The sequence below is a fragment of the Neomonachus schauinslandi genome, chromosome 10, assembly GCF_002201575.2.
Source record: "Neomonachus schauinslandi chromosome 10, ASM220157v2, whole genome shotgun sequence".
NCBI lineage: Eukaryota > Metazoa > Chordata > Mammalia > Carnivora > Phocidae > Neomonachus > Neomonachus schauinslandi.
The window spans coordinates 52,230,436-52,242,638 of NC_058412.1; the positions used below are offsets into that span (position 1 = coordinate 52,230,436).

General features: G+C 43.4%; 2 protein-coding genes across 2 annotated transcripts in view; one reads left to right on the forward strand and one right to left on the reverse strand.

The window, feature by feature from the left end:
* Positions 1-2,866: 2,866 nt before the first annotated feature.
* Positions 2,867-3,514, reverse strand: LOC110588817 (centrin-2-like). The gene is given in 2 exon segments (XM_044918852.1): positions 2,867-3,465; positions 3,467-3,514. Coding segments are annotated over 2 exon segments (519 nt in total). The 3' UTR covers positions 2,867-2,994.
* Positions 3,515-7,756: 4,242 nt separating this feature from the next.
* The window catches only part of AAK1 (AP2 associated kinase 1), a 155,558-nt gene continuing 151,111 nt past the window's right edge, over positions 7,757-12,203 (forward strand). Inside the window, exons 1-2 of the mRNA XM_021699275.2 lie at positions 7,757-7,925; positions 8,213-8,609. Coding sequence (XP_021554950.2) covers positions 8,447-8,609 — 163 coding nt within the window. The 5' untranslated portion in view covers positions 7,757-7,925; positions 8,213-8,446. The remainder of the gene's footprint in view (positions 7,926-8,212; positions 8,610-12,203) is intronic.

Below are 12,203 nucleotides of genomic sequence, written 5' to 3' on the forward strand. Positions count from 1 at the left end.
GGAACCATAAAACACCGCAAATAGCCAAAGCAATCTTGAGAAAGAAGAACAAAAGCATCATGCTCCCTAATTTCAAACTATGTTACAAAGCTATACTAATTAAAACAGTATGGTACTGAGCTAAAACAAATATATCAATGGAACAGAGAGCCCAGAAATAAACCCCTGCATATATGGTCAATTAGTTTAAGACAAAGAAGCCAAGAATATGCAATGGGGAAAAAAACAGTCTCTTCAATAAATGATGTTGGAAAAACTGGACAGCCACATGTGTAAGAATGAAACTGGATCACTATCTTACATTGTACACAAAAATCACCTCAAAATGGATTAATGACTTGAACCCAAAAACCATAAAACTAGAAGAAAACATAGGTAGTAAGCTCCTTGACATAGGTCGTGGAGATTATTTTTTAAAACCTGACACCAAAAGCAACAAGAGCAAAAATAAACACCAAACTAAAAAGCTTCTGCACAGCAAAGGAAACCATCAACAAGATGAAAAGGCAACCTACTGCATGGGTGAAAATGTTTATAAATCATATATCTGATACTGGGCTAATACCCGAAACATAAAGAACTCCTACAACTCAATAGCAAAAAATCTCTCAAACAGTCCAATTAAAAGATGCGCAGAAGATGTGAACATTTTTCCAAACAAACAAAAACGTACAGATAATCAATAGGTACATAAAAAGATGCTCTATATCATTAATCATTAGGGTAATGCCAATTAAAACCACAATGAGACATCACCTCACACCTGTTAGGATGACTAGTATCAAAAAGACATGAAATAACACATGTTGGTGAGGGTGTGGAGAAAAAGGGGCACTCCTGGGCACTGCTGGTGGGAATGTAAATTGGTGTAGACACTACGGAAAACAGTATGATGGTTTCTCAAAAAAATTAAAAATAAAACTACCATATGATCCAGCAATTTTACCTCTGGGTATTTATCTAAAGGTAACAAAACCACTAACTCAAACAGATATCTGCAACCCCATGTTCATTACAGCATTATTTACAATAGCCAATATATGGAAACAAGCTAAGTGTCCATCAGTGGATGAATGGATAAAGAAATTGTGATTTATATATGTGTGTGTGTGTGTGTGTGATGGAATATTATTCAGCCATAGAAAAGAATGCGATCTTGCCATTTGTAACATGGATGGACCTAGAAGGCATCATGCTAAGTGAAATAAGTCAGACAAAGTCAAATACCAAATGATCTCTCTCACACGTGGAGTCTAAAAAATAAATATATTAAGCTTATAGGTACAGAGAACAGATTGATGGGTGCCAGAGGCAGGGGGTGATGGGTGGGAGAAATGGGTGAACTGGGTTTTTTTTTTGTCTGTTTAAATAAATTGAATTAAAAAAAAAAAGGACTGAGAGCTATTTGTTGGACATAGTAATGTGGAGAACTAGTAGAGATGACAAGGATAGACAACTGTACTGATGTGCTTTGCTGGAAAGAGGTGGAGAAAAATGGGGTAGTTGCTGGAGAATGAAAACTCAAGGTAAATTGATATTAAACTAATGACATTAAAATAAACTGCAGGAGAAGGTGGAAATGAGTGACCTAGAACGTCTCAGGTACTTTCATATTGTTAGAGAGAACTGAATATCCTGTACATTTTAGTAATCCTTCGAGATTTACTGATCATCAAACTTTCGGGTCTAGAAACTTTTGTGATGAAGGAATTCTTCTAAAAGAATATTTCTGTGGTTAATTAGACTATTAGAGCTCAATCTAATTAGGACCCTGATAAGAAGCATTAAATATGTTTCAGTATTTTGATATATTTTTTCATTAAATTACTAATTTTCTGTTCAAAATATTTATTGAGCACCCATTATGTATGTGTGAGTCAATTGCAAAGGCCAGAAAGATGAGTGTGATGTAATCCTGAAGGGAGAAACAGGTTAACCAACAATGACAGTACAAATTGATTTGGGCTATAATGGAGGTACATTCAAAGTTCTACAGTAACAGTAAGTAGCAGACGTAGCAGAAGGAATAGCTGAAAGATTTATAGGGCAACTAAAAAGAGAAAAGGGATTTAGACCTCCAACAGGCTGTTGGACTGGATATGCTGAAAGGTCCTTGAAATTTTGAGCTTCATGAAAATAGTCAATGCAAAAAAAAAAAAAGTCAATAGCAGTTATCTCTGAGTGACTTTTATTCTTTATCCTACTTTCTTCAGTGGTTTATGTAATTACCTTTCTAACCAGAAAACAAAAACAATAAATGTTCTTGTTAAAGAAGGAAAATGGTTGTTATAATTTCCCTTCTGCTAAACAGTGGTTCTCAAACTTGAACATGAATCAGAATCACCTGGATGGTTGGTGAAAGGGGACTGCTGTCCCTGCCTCTACCTAAATATGTTCTGTTTTTACTACGATTGTGCCTTTCTTATCAGTTTTAGTTCCTGTCGTTTAATACACTTAATTTTACAGGATATTTTAAATTCCTTGAAAGGATTATATATATATACATTTTTTTTAAATAAGAAAGGCTTTATTTTTAAGACAAAACAAATAGCACAAACACACATCCAAATGCACGTAAGTTCATTGGGTTTTATAAAAGAGAAAGCGGCACTCAGGTGTCAGTTATAACTAGAAACATCAAGGAGATGCCCCTGCTTCTGGTGGCATGGATACAACATGTGCTTGTCTAAAAAGTCGTTCTGGGTGGCATCATTGTGGAAATGCATGACAAGAGTGAGGTGATACAAGGCAGAAATGCAGGTGGGTGAAAGCTTTAAGACCCTTTTCACCACCCTAATGTGCTTTTGTTTTGCTCTGGGGAATTGAAGCAATCCCCAGGTCACCTTAAAAAGAACTTAAGTGTCAAAGAACACTTTCAAATACCTAAGAGAGATTTAAGATTGTTACTAAAGTTATACAGGGAGGTCAGTAGGAGAAAATAGTTTATGTTCTCAAAACCCAGGTTTCACACAATATGAAAAGAAGAGGCTGATTTTAGTAAGGGCTGGTCTTTTTCATGATGCGCAGGAACTCCTGCTCATTGACTTTTCCATCTCCATCTCGATCAGCCTCATCGATCATTTCCTGTAGCTTCTTATCAGTGAGGTTCTCACCCAACTCCTTGGCCACACGCTTTAGATTTTTGAATGATATCTTCCCAGTTTCATCATCATCGAAGAGCTTGAAAGCTTTCAGAATTTCTTCTTTGGTATCTTTCTCAGACATTTTCTGAGTCATCACAGTCAAAAAGTCACTGAAGTTCATTTTTCCTGTTCCTTCCTTATTGATTTCGCTTATCATTTTCTTGATCTCTTCTTTCTTGGGTTCAAAGCCCAGTGCCCTCATTGCCACCTTAAGTTCCTTAACATCTATGGTCCCAGTTCCATCAGCATCAAAGAGATCAAAAGCTTCCCGGATTTCCTGTTTCTGCTCTTCAGTAAGCTCTGGCTTAGGACTCATCCTTTTTTCGCTGGGCAAATGATGCCATGCTTGCCTTCTTAAAGTTAGAGGCCATTGCTGATGGACTCTGCTGCCCGTTGTTACGGCAACTGACGTACATTGAAAGGATTATATTTTATTCACTTTTAGCCCCCTGCTCTCTCTTTTTAAGCACTAACTAAGGAGTTGCTGAAAATAAATTTCTGAAAACTATCCCTGTGTACCATTTTTAGTGCTGGAGAAAATACAACAATGATAAATATGTCAATTATACCTTAGAAGAACAGGAAAGATATTTAAATTAAAAAAGGTTTTTAAAATGTTAAACCAAAAGTGTAGAAAAAAGTATATGGCTCTTCCCCTTAAGCGATGCATTTGATTCATTCATTATTTAGTAACCCAATAGTTAATGATCTGAGTGGGGCCTGATATTCTGTATTCCTAATAAATTCTGCTGGACTAAAAGCTGGCAATATAGAATGGCTACATGGTGTAGTGAAAATGATGAGGGTTTTGAGGTCAGTCAGGTTTTGATTCTGCCTCTGCCCTTTACAGGCTCTGTGTAACAATAGTTAACATACATTAACCTGGCTCAGTCTGTTTCCACATTGACAAAATTAAGAGTAATGTGTCCCTCATAGGTGTATTGTGAAGACTGAATGATATGATTAAATATCCAACACAGTGCGGGCCTTAGTTAAGGTAGTTAATTAAAGTTGGTCCCCTTCCCTTTGATTTCCTCTAAGGATGCACCACACATTGCCATAACTGGGTTTACTGGGACATGAGTTAGCCACACCACAGGGCAAATCATTTTCTCCTAACCTAACAAACCATGCACATCCCTCTGCTACTAACAAAATCTTCACTGTTCATCTATAAAATTGGGGATAATAGTATAATAGTATCTACTTTAATATAATAGATAATAGTATTTACTTTGCAGAGATGCATACAAGAGGATTAAACAAGATATTATGTTAAGTGCTTAATACAGTAACTGGCATATGGAAAATACACAGTAAATGTCACTTTCTTTTCCCCTTCTCGCACTCTCTCTCTCTCTTTTTTTTAATGGGGGTGGGGGTTGGGGGGGAGGAACAGAGGGAGAGGGAGAGGGAGAGAGAGAATCTTAAGCACGCTCCATGCCCAGCGCAGAGCCTGATCTCACAACCCTGAGATCATGACCTGAGCCCAAATCAAGAGTCAGCTGCTTAACTTACTGAGCCACCCAGGCGCCCTCCCCTTCTCTTTGATTAGGTATTTATCAATAGTATCTCCTAGACTAAGTTTAAAAGCTTACCTAGTCCAGAATACTTCAAATCAATTTTTTTTTTTAAGATTTTATTTATTTGAGAGAGAGAGAATGAGAGAGAGCGAGCACATAAGAGGGGGGAGGGTCAGAGGGAGAAGCAGGCTCCCTGCCGAGCAGGGAGCCCGATGCGGGACTCGATCCCGGGACTCCAGGATCATGACCTGAGCCGAAGGCAGTCGCTTAACCAACTGAGCCACCCAGGCGCCCTCAAATCAATTTTTCTACCTTAATCAGACTGCTCTCTTACATGTCACATTTAATTTGAAGTCAATTATTTGGCTTATTTAAATACTGGTAAGGACACATACCAAATAAACTTTTGTATTGAATGCCCAAGGAGATAAGTAGAAGACTGTTCCTGACTTTGAGTACTTGAGGCGACAATATACATGAAAAGTTGAATAGGAATGCAACAAAGGGTGGGGCAAATTACACAGCAAGTGAGTGTGGTAAGAGTTTTGGGATTATGGTGGCTGATCTGTGATTATTTTGCACTCAGGAACAAGAAAATTGTTAAGAGTTGTAAGAGGGCACTGGTTTTATGGCTGAGGAAATAGGTACAGAGATCTAAGTAGTCTAGGGCACAGCTATGGAGTGGCAGATATTTCCTGTCTTCTGGTCCCTTGCTACTTGCAGATGTTTCTAACTATTTTCTAGTATTTTAATCAGTTTATATATATTTTTTCTAAGTAGGCAGTTTAGTGTAGCTAGTTAAACACTGGGCTCTAAAGCCAAAATGTCTGGGTTTGAGCGCTAGCTTCGCCGGACACTATCTGTGTGACTTTGGGCAACTCATTTATCTCTGTGCTTCAGATGCCCCATCTAAAAAATGAGTACAATTTATATTACCTTATTTCATAGGGTTGTTATGAGGATCAAATAATTTATTATATGTAAAGGATTAAAAACTGGAATTTTGTCTTATAATTGTTACTAGTCTCTGAAAGAGTGGAAAGCAAGAAACCCAGTGTTCTAATGCTTTTTCTTTCTTTTGCTTTTTTTTAAAAAAAAACACCTCCTCAAAGCATCAGGTGGATGCTTGTTAGCTGCCTTAATCCTATCAGAAAAAAAACAAGTTTTTGTTCCAAGGAAGTGAGAGTTGGGATTTGCATAAGTCTGGCCTAGTCTGGTAACAGGAATGTCTAGAAAAGTAAAAACTGAGATAGCAACAGATTCTAGGACCCAACAGAACCTCTTTAAAAAGTCAGCCAAGATCAATAGATGTAGATAAAGATGGAGGTCAATGAATCTAATTCCAATGAGCTTTCCCATCTATTTTAAGGTCTATTCCAAACTTCCTTAAGACAAAATCTAGCCTTTTAAGGAAAGTGCAGAGAACATGCCTCCGTGGGCTTCCTTTGAGGGAATGTTTTAGCAGGTGCTGCATTCTACCCTGGAGGTGGCTGCATGAATTTGTGAACTGAGGTGACAACACTGACTCCCTCTGGAAGAAAAAAATGCTGTCTCTACACAGGAAGCTTAACTACAAAGGCACTACTTGAAAAAAGGAGGGGGGGGGGAGGAGGAGGAGAAGAGGGAGAAGAAGAGAGGAAGGAGAAGCAGCAGTCACGGCTCAGTTCAGTCACGGCTCAGTTCAACATTCAGATTAGAGAGGGTAAGAAACACCACCCCCCCTCTCCCCCCGGAGTACCTCTCTGTCCTCTCCTCAAATGCCTATTGAAAACGTTCTGGGATGAATTACAAGCCAAGAGCGCTGTTGCAGAATTAGGGAGAGCGGGTGGAGGTAAGAAATAACCTATATTCAGGTGGTTAGAAAAATCATGGATTTTGGGGGGCAGCGGGGGTGGGGGCAGGGATTTGGAACTACTTTCAGCATCACCCATCAGGAAATCTAGGGATGGAGAAGGGTACTAACCGGCCTTCCAAATCTTCTGCATTTGGCAGATGAAAATCACGTTGTCCACCCAGTGGACTTTGGCACTCAGGCAATATCAGGGTAAAATAAGCATCAAGGAGGAAATCTTGAAGTGAAAAAGAAAGAACAGAAAGTCAGCCTTGGGTGTTTGTGTGAGGGGATTTGTGAAGGTCAGGCCCACCCATAGCATCAGGAAAGGTGGAAGAATTAAGCGTCACTGTCGGCAGCCAAACCCTAAAGTATGGGATCAGACCAGCAATTTGGATCTCCTGGTACCCTAGGATCTGCCCTGCACACACCCCTCAAGTTTCTCGGTTTGAGTCTCGCCTGTAGATTCCCAGACGAAACACTGTCTTAAGTTTTCTCACAGTGCCTAGCTCAGAGCTGACCGCAGAGTAGTTCTCAATAACAACTGGGAGCAAAAACAGCTTTTGAGGTTGAGGGGAGAAGGGTACAGGTTTTACTTAGGGTTGGCGTTCGGGTGTGGCCTTGTACCAACCGCCAGCAAAATTCTCCCGATCACCCCTTGTCTTCCACTTTCTGCCCAGGTGACGTCGTTAAGCCTCGCAGGACAGGCTAGGAGCTAAGAGGTTAAGCCGCGCCTTCAGGTGTCAGCCTCGATCCTTTCGGAAACAACCCCCAGAATCCCTTGTGCAGGGAGGTCAAGCCGCAAATAAGATGGCTCCAAAAGGGTGGTACATGCAGCAGTTTCCTAGTCCTTGGCAGTTTCTTTACCGGATATATTTAAATAACCGAATCCCCACAAATGCACCACCCCACTAACCACCTTCGAGGCCGATGAGGCCACCGCAGCCACCTCGCTCGCTCCTTCAGGGGCATCCTGGGAGTTGTAGTCCAACCGCTGGGTTGCGCCGAACTACCTTTCCCATAGTGCCATGCGAGCCGGGCGATAAAAGTTCTTTTCTAAAACTCTCTCCACACTGAGACGCCCCCATCCCGGGTCCCCTTCTCTCCGACGACTCCTTCTCGTCTGTCGCGATTGAGCGGCAGCAACAGGAGGGCCTCGGCCCGTCGCCGCGCCGTCCCGAGAGGCACTTCCGGCGGCGGTTCACTTCCTGGTTGGGTGGATGGAGCCGGGCGGGAGCGCGCGCGGGGGAGGGGCGGCGGGTCAGTCTCCGCTGGGCGCTCCGGGGATCAGCTGGCGGGCGGGCGGGCGCCGAACGCGGCCCCGGCTCTCGCTGCAGCGCCGCCTCTTCTCCGCGTCTTAGGCCGGCCCGGCGGCCGTGACAATGTTGCAGGGCTGGTAGCTGGGCGCCAGCCGCCGAGCTGTCTCAAGTGGGTGCTGCCGGGATGCTGCCTCTCGGGGCGGCGGGGAGACCCGGGAGGAGGGGGAGGCAGTGCCCGGCTCGGTCGGCGCTGCCCGAGGCGGCCGAATCCTCCCTTTTTCCGAGCCGCGGGCACCGCGGTCCCGGGCTCTGCCGGGTTTTCAGCCCTAGGGTTTTTCTGCTAGGAAAATGCATGAAGCGTTTCCCCGGGATGATGGCTTTTGCTCTCTCTAGGACTCAGCGGCTGAATTCGTAAGTGTGTTACTGATTCATCCTCTCTCTCTTCTGTCATCACAGGTTTAAACTTACACGAATCGCTCTCTTGAGGAGGAGGGGACCGCGGCGCGATTGACACGCATATTCCTATAGGCATCCTCCCTCAGCCCCCACCCCCACGGCCGGATTCGGGTGGCTCCTCTCTGAGCTGAAATCCGAGAAGAAATCCTTGGATCTCTTGTTTTCTTTAAAAAAAAAAAAAAAAAAAAATCCAGAAACCGTCGGTATTTTGCTTTACTGCTTCCTATTCGCAAGATGAAGAAGTTTTTCGACTCCCGGCGAGAGCAGGGCGGCTCTGGCCTGGGCTCCGGCTCCAGCGGAGGTGGGGGCAGCACCTCGGGCCTGGGCAGTGGCTACATCGGAAGGGTCTTTGGCATTGGGCGACAGCAGGTCACTGTGGACGAGGTGTTGGCGGAAGGTATGGTGGGACTCTTTCAGTGCGCCGTGAATTAAAATCTTATGCTGATGCAGCAAGACTGGTTTCTAGTTGTTCAGTGTATGAATGGGTTTTGACCAGTTGACCCTCCCTTCCCCCTTCCCTTGCTCAGTGAATCATTGTCCTTGAGAAATTTAAAACTGAGATTTGGAAGTGACCGGGCTTGTGGGGTGGAAGGACGTTGCTGGAAATTGTTTACCTCAGTGGCCTTTTATTTTATTATTTTTTAAAAAATTGGCAAGCCAATTCTTGTCTGCCTCACTGAATTATAAGGATCAGATGAGAAAACGCATGTGTGAAAGTGTAAAGCTTCACATCAAATGTAGGGTGCTGGGCTTGTCATCCTCCTTAAACTTGAAATTGTGATGTGAGGGCTGAAGGGTGGAGATGGAGTAGCTTTAAGAAGAGAGAGGGGTTTCTCCTTCTACCCAACTTTCCCACTCCCAGGAGTAGGCATTTGAGGAAGAGAGGATTTTCAGAGAATGGGAATATGTTTTTCTAAGAGCCAAGGCTCTTGGTGGATTTGACTAGTTTTGTTTCCTGACCCAACTGTAATCCGGTCCCCAGGATGTAGCCAAGATAACAGAAATTACACGAGATGAATGTGGTTATTTTGAAAGCAGTCTACTAGGCCCCTCTTCCTCCTGTTTTAGTTTTTATTTTTATTTTTTAGCCAAAAGAATTACTTGAGAGTAGCATCTGATTTTTGTTTTTCCTCTATTGGAGAAGATGTTATTTAGATCTGCTGTGTAAATTCTCTCCATGTGTGTTCATCTGTATATCTGTAGATATGTAAATACGTATTTTTATCCCCCAGGCTTTCTGGAAATCTTTGCGTGTATCTTTTGGTAACCTTAACCTCGACCTTCATAATTACGCCAGACTCATACTTTTCACAGCCCATTGCCTGCCTTGTGTGCTTTTATTTTTAATAAAAGCAGCAATTTCCTTGGCATGAAGCTATTCAAACTAATTGGATGGGGCCAACCTGCTGTAGGTTGTGTTATCGGCTGAGAGGGGGGATGCAGGAAGGGGGAGGCTTCTGTTACTGCAACATGGTGGTTTTGGGGGGGACAGTTTATTAGCTGGGGAAGGAGCGTTTTTGCAAGCTAAGGTTGAAGCAAAGGTCCTACCCTGGGCCTGGGAGATGCCTGTCACGGTGAGTGTTGCAGGCAGGTGGGTTGAGAGGATGAGGAAGCTGTGTTTGGCTTTCAGCTTATGAAGTACTGGGTTCAACTTGGGCCCATTTTTCTGGGGTTTGGGTGGAAGCCTTTACTTTAAAAACACTTAACAAAAAAAGATCTGACAGTTAATGTCCTTGTGAAATTCTTGCTCTTTTCCATTCTCAGCACTGCTCTAGGTGGACTTATTCCGGGGCCTGAGTCACTGTCCCTCTGGATCTTTCCTTGTGGGCTTTGGTGCAGGATGGGAGATGCTTCTGTGCCCGCTGCCAGATCCGCACCCTTGAGTCTGATCTGTGTCTTTCATCCCTGTGCCAAAGCCCTTAACTGCAGTGGGATGGAGAAATGGAGAAGGAGTACGTGAGAGAGAAATCAGGAGGCATGAGGGGCACAGAGCTCTTTCCTTCCTTTAAATGGCTTCTGCTGACCTTATAGCCTAGGAGCATTTTGTTCAGCTAGGATATTGTCTTACTGTAGTTGGTGATACCCTAAGCCGTGCCTGTTTTCAGAGTCTGAATGATGGGAGAAAGAGAAAAGGCAAAATTGTTCTTTGTAATCTAGGCTGTCCTCCTCTTCCCTGGAATTCATCCCTGAGAACTGCACATCATGCATTATAGTATTTTTATGTGGAACTTAGGGCTTGCAGCTCTGCATTCATTTATTCATTCAACAAGCAGTTATGGTGTATTTATGATGTGCCAGGCACTGTGCTAGGCCCTGGGGATATGACCTAAAACTAGATGCTATAGTTTACAGACTACGTTGAGAGATGGAAAACAACCAGTTAGAATAGAGTGATATGCGCTATCACGGAGACAGGCTTAGGATGCAGTGGCCCCCAGTTTTAGAGAGCCAAGAATTGCTTTCTGCAGGAAGTGACTGACCAAAGAATGAGTAGGAGTTATCCAGGTGTGGAGACAGCATGGGCCAAGACTTAGAGCAGCAGGAGAGAGTCTCACGTAAAACTGGATCTGGCGATATTGCTCTCTTTATATTCTTTGACTATAGGTGAGTTTGAATTTGTGGCTCTTAGAAGTATATAGCTATATAGGAGTCTGTATACAAATTATTTATGTAGCACCTACTAAGTAAAAAGGTGCCACTAAGTTCTGAGAGGGATGCTAGGGAGGTCTAAAGGGTGATGTCTGCCTTTAAGGAGCTGCCAGTGCGTTTGGTAAGACGAGGCAAATATTCACACATACAGCGTAGCATGGTTACCAGCAGTGTCTACAGAGTCAGGCAGATCTAGGTTCAAATTCTGCATCTGTTCTTTACTAGCTGTGAAACCTTGGATAAGGCATTTCAAATCTCTCTGGAATCTGTTTCCCTATGGCAGTGGTTCTTAAAGCGTGGAGTCCTGGATCAGGAGCATCAGCATCACATGGAAGCTTGTTAGAAATGCAAATTAGGGGGCGCCTGGGTGGCTCAGATGGTTGAGCGTCTGCCTTCGGCTCAGGTCGTGATCCCAGCGTCCTGGGATCGAGTCCCGCATCAGGCTCCCTGCTCCTTGGGAGCCTGCTTCTCCCTCTGCCTTTCTCTCTGTCTCTCATGAATAAATAAATAAAATCTTTAAAAAAAAGAAAGAAAGAAAGAAATGCAAATTAGGCCTCACCCCATAAACCATGAGGGTGGGGCTTTAACAGATTTCTGGAGAGATTCTGATGCAAGCTAAAGATTGAGAACCCCTATCCTATGGAGTGGTAATGAATATCAAATGAGCCGATGTATGAATTATTTAACATTTTTCAGGTGTTCAATGAATGGTAGCCATTATTTGCCAGCAACATTATATCCTTTTTGTAGTTAAGGGGGAGTGGGGGGGGGGATGTGAAGGTTAGTTTGGCTGTAGCAATCTGCAGCAATCCTTTTCCCCACTGTGGGTGGACAGAATCAGATATTTTTCTGCAGAAGCCTCACTAGCTCCTTGAAGGGTCAACAGATGTTTTGGGTGACCATGTTCCTTCCTGCACCCTCTTCTTTTTGAGTCCCCAGGTGTGGACCTAACCACCAGTCCCAGCCAGAGTTGTCCAAGGATGATGAGGATTGTGCATCGAGTTGCCAGGGCAGTGACCAGGCAGTTTGGGAGGGTGGGCTTTAAACACAGACTCTTCAGCACCACATCCCACCTGTCACTCCTGTTTCTTTAAAATGGGTATCAGTCTATGCTTTATAGTGAGGAATGCAAGAGCACCGAGGAAGAGGTGCTAGAGTAAGACAGGAGAATACGTGGGCTGCCATCTCCCCATCAGCATCAGCCCTGCTCGTCTGCTTTCACTTACTAGTCCATTGGGGCTTGTTTGGGAGAAGTGAAGTTTTAGACCATGAGTTCAGAGGGATATGGCTGTCTCCAGGCTGGATATTTTCTCTAGCTTCCTCAGTGAGGATGCCATGATGA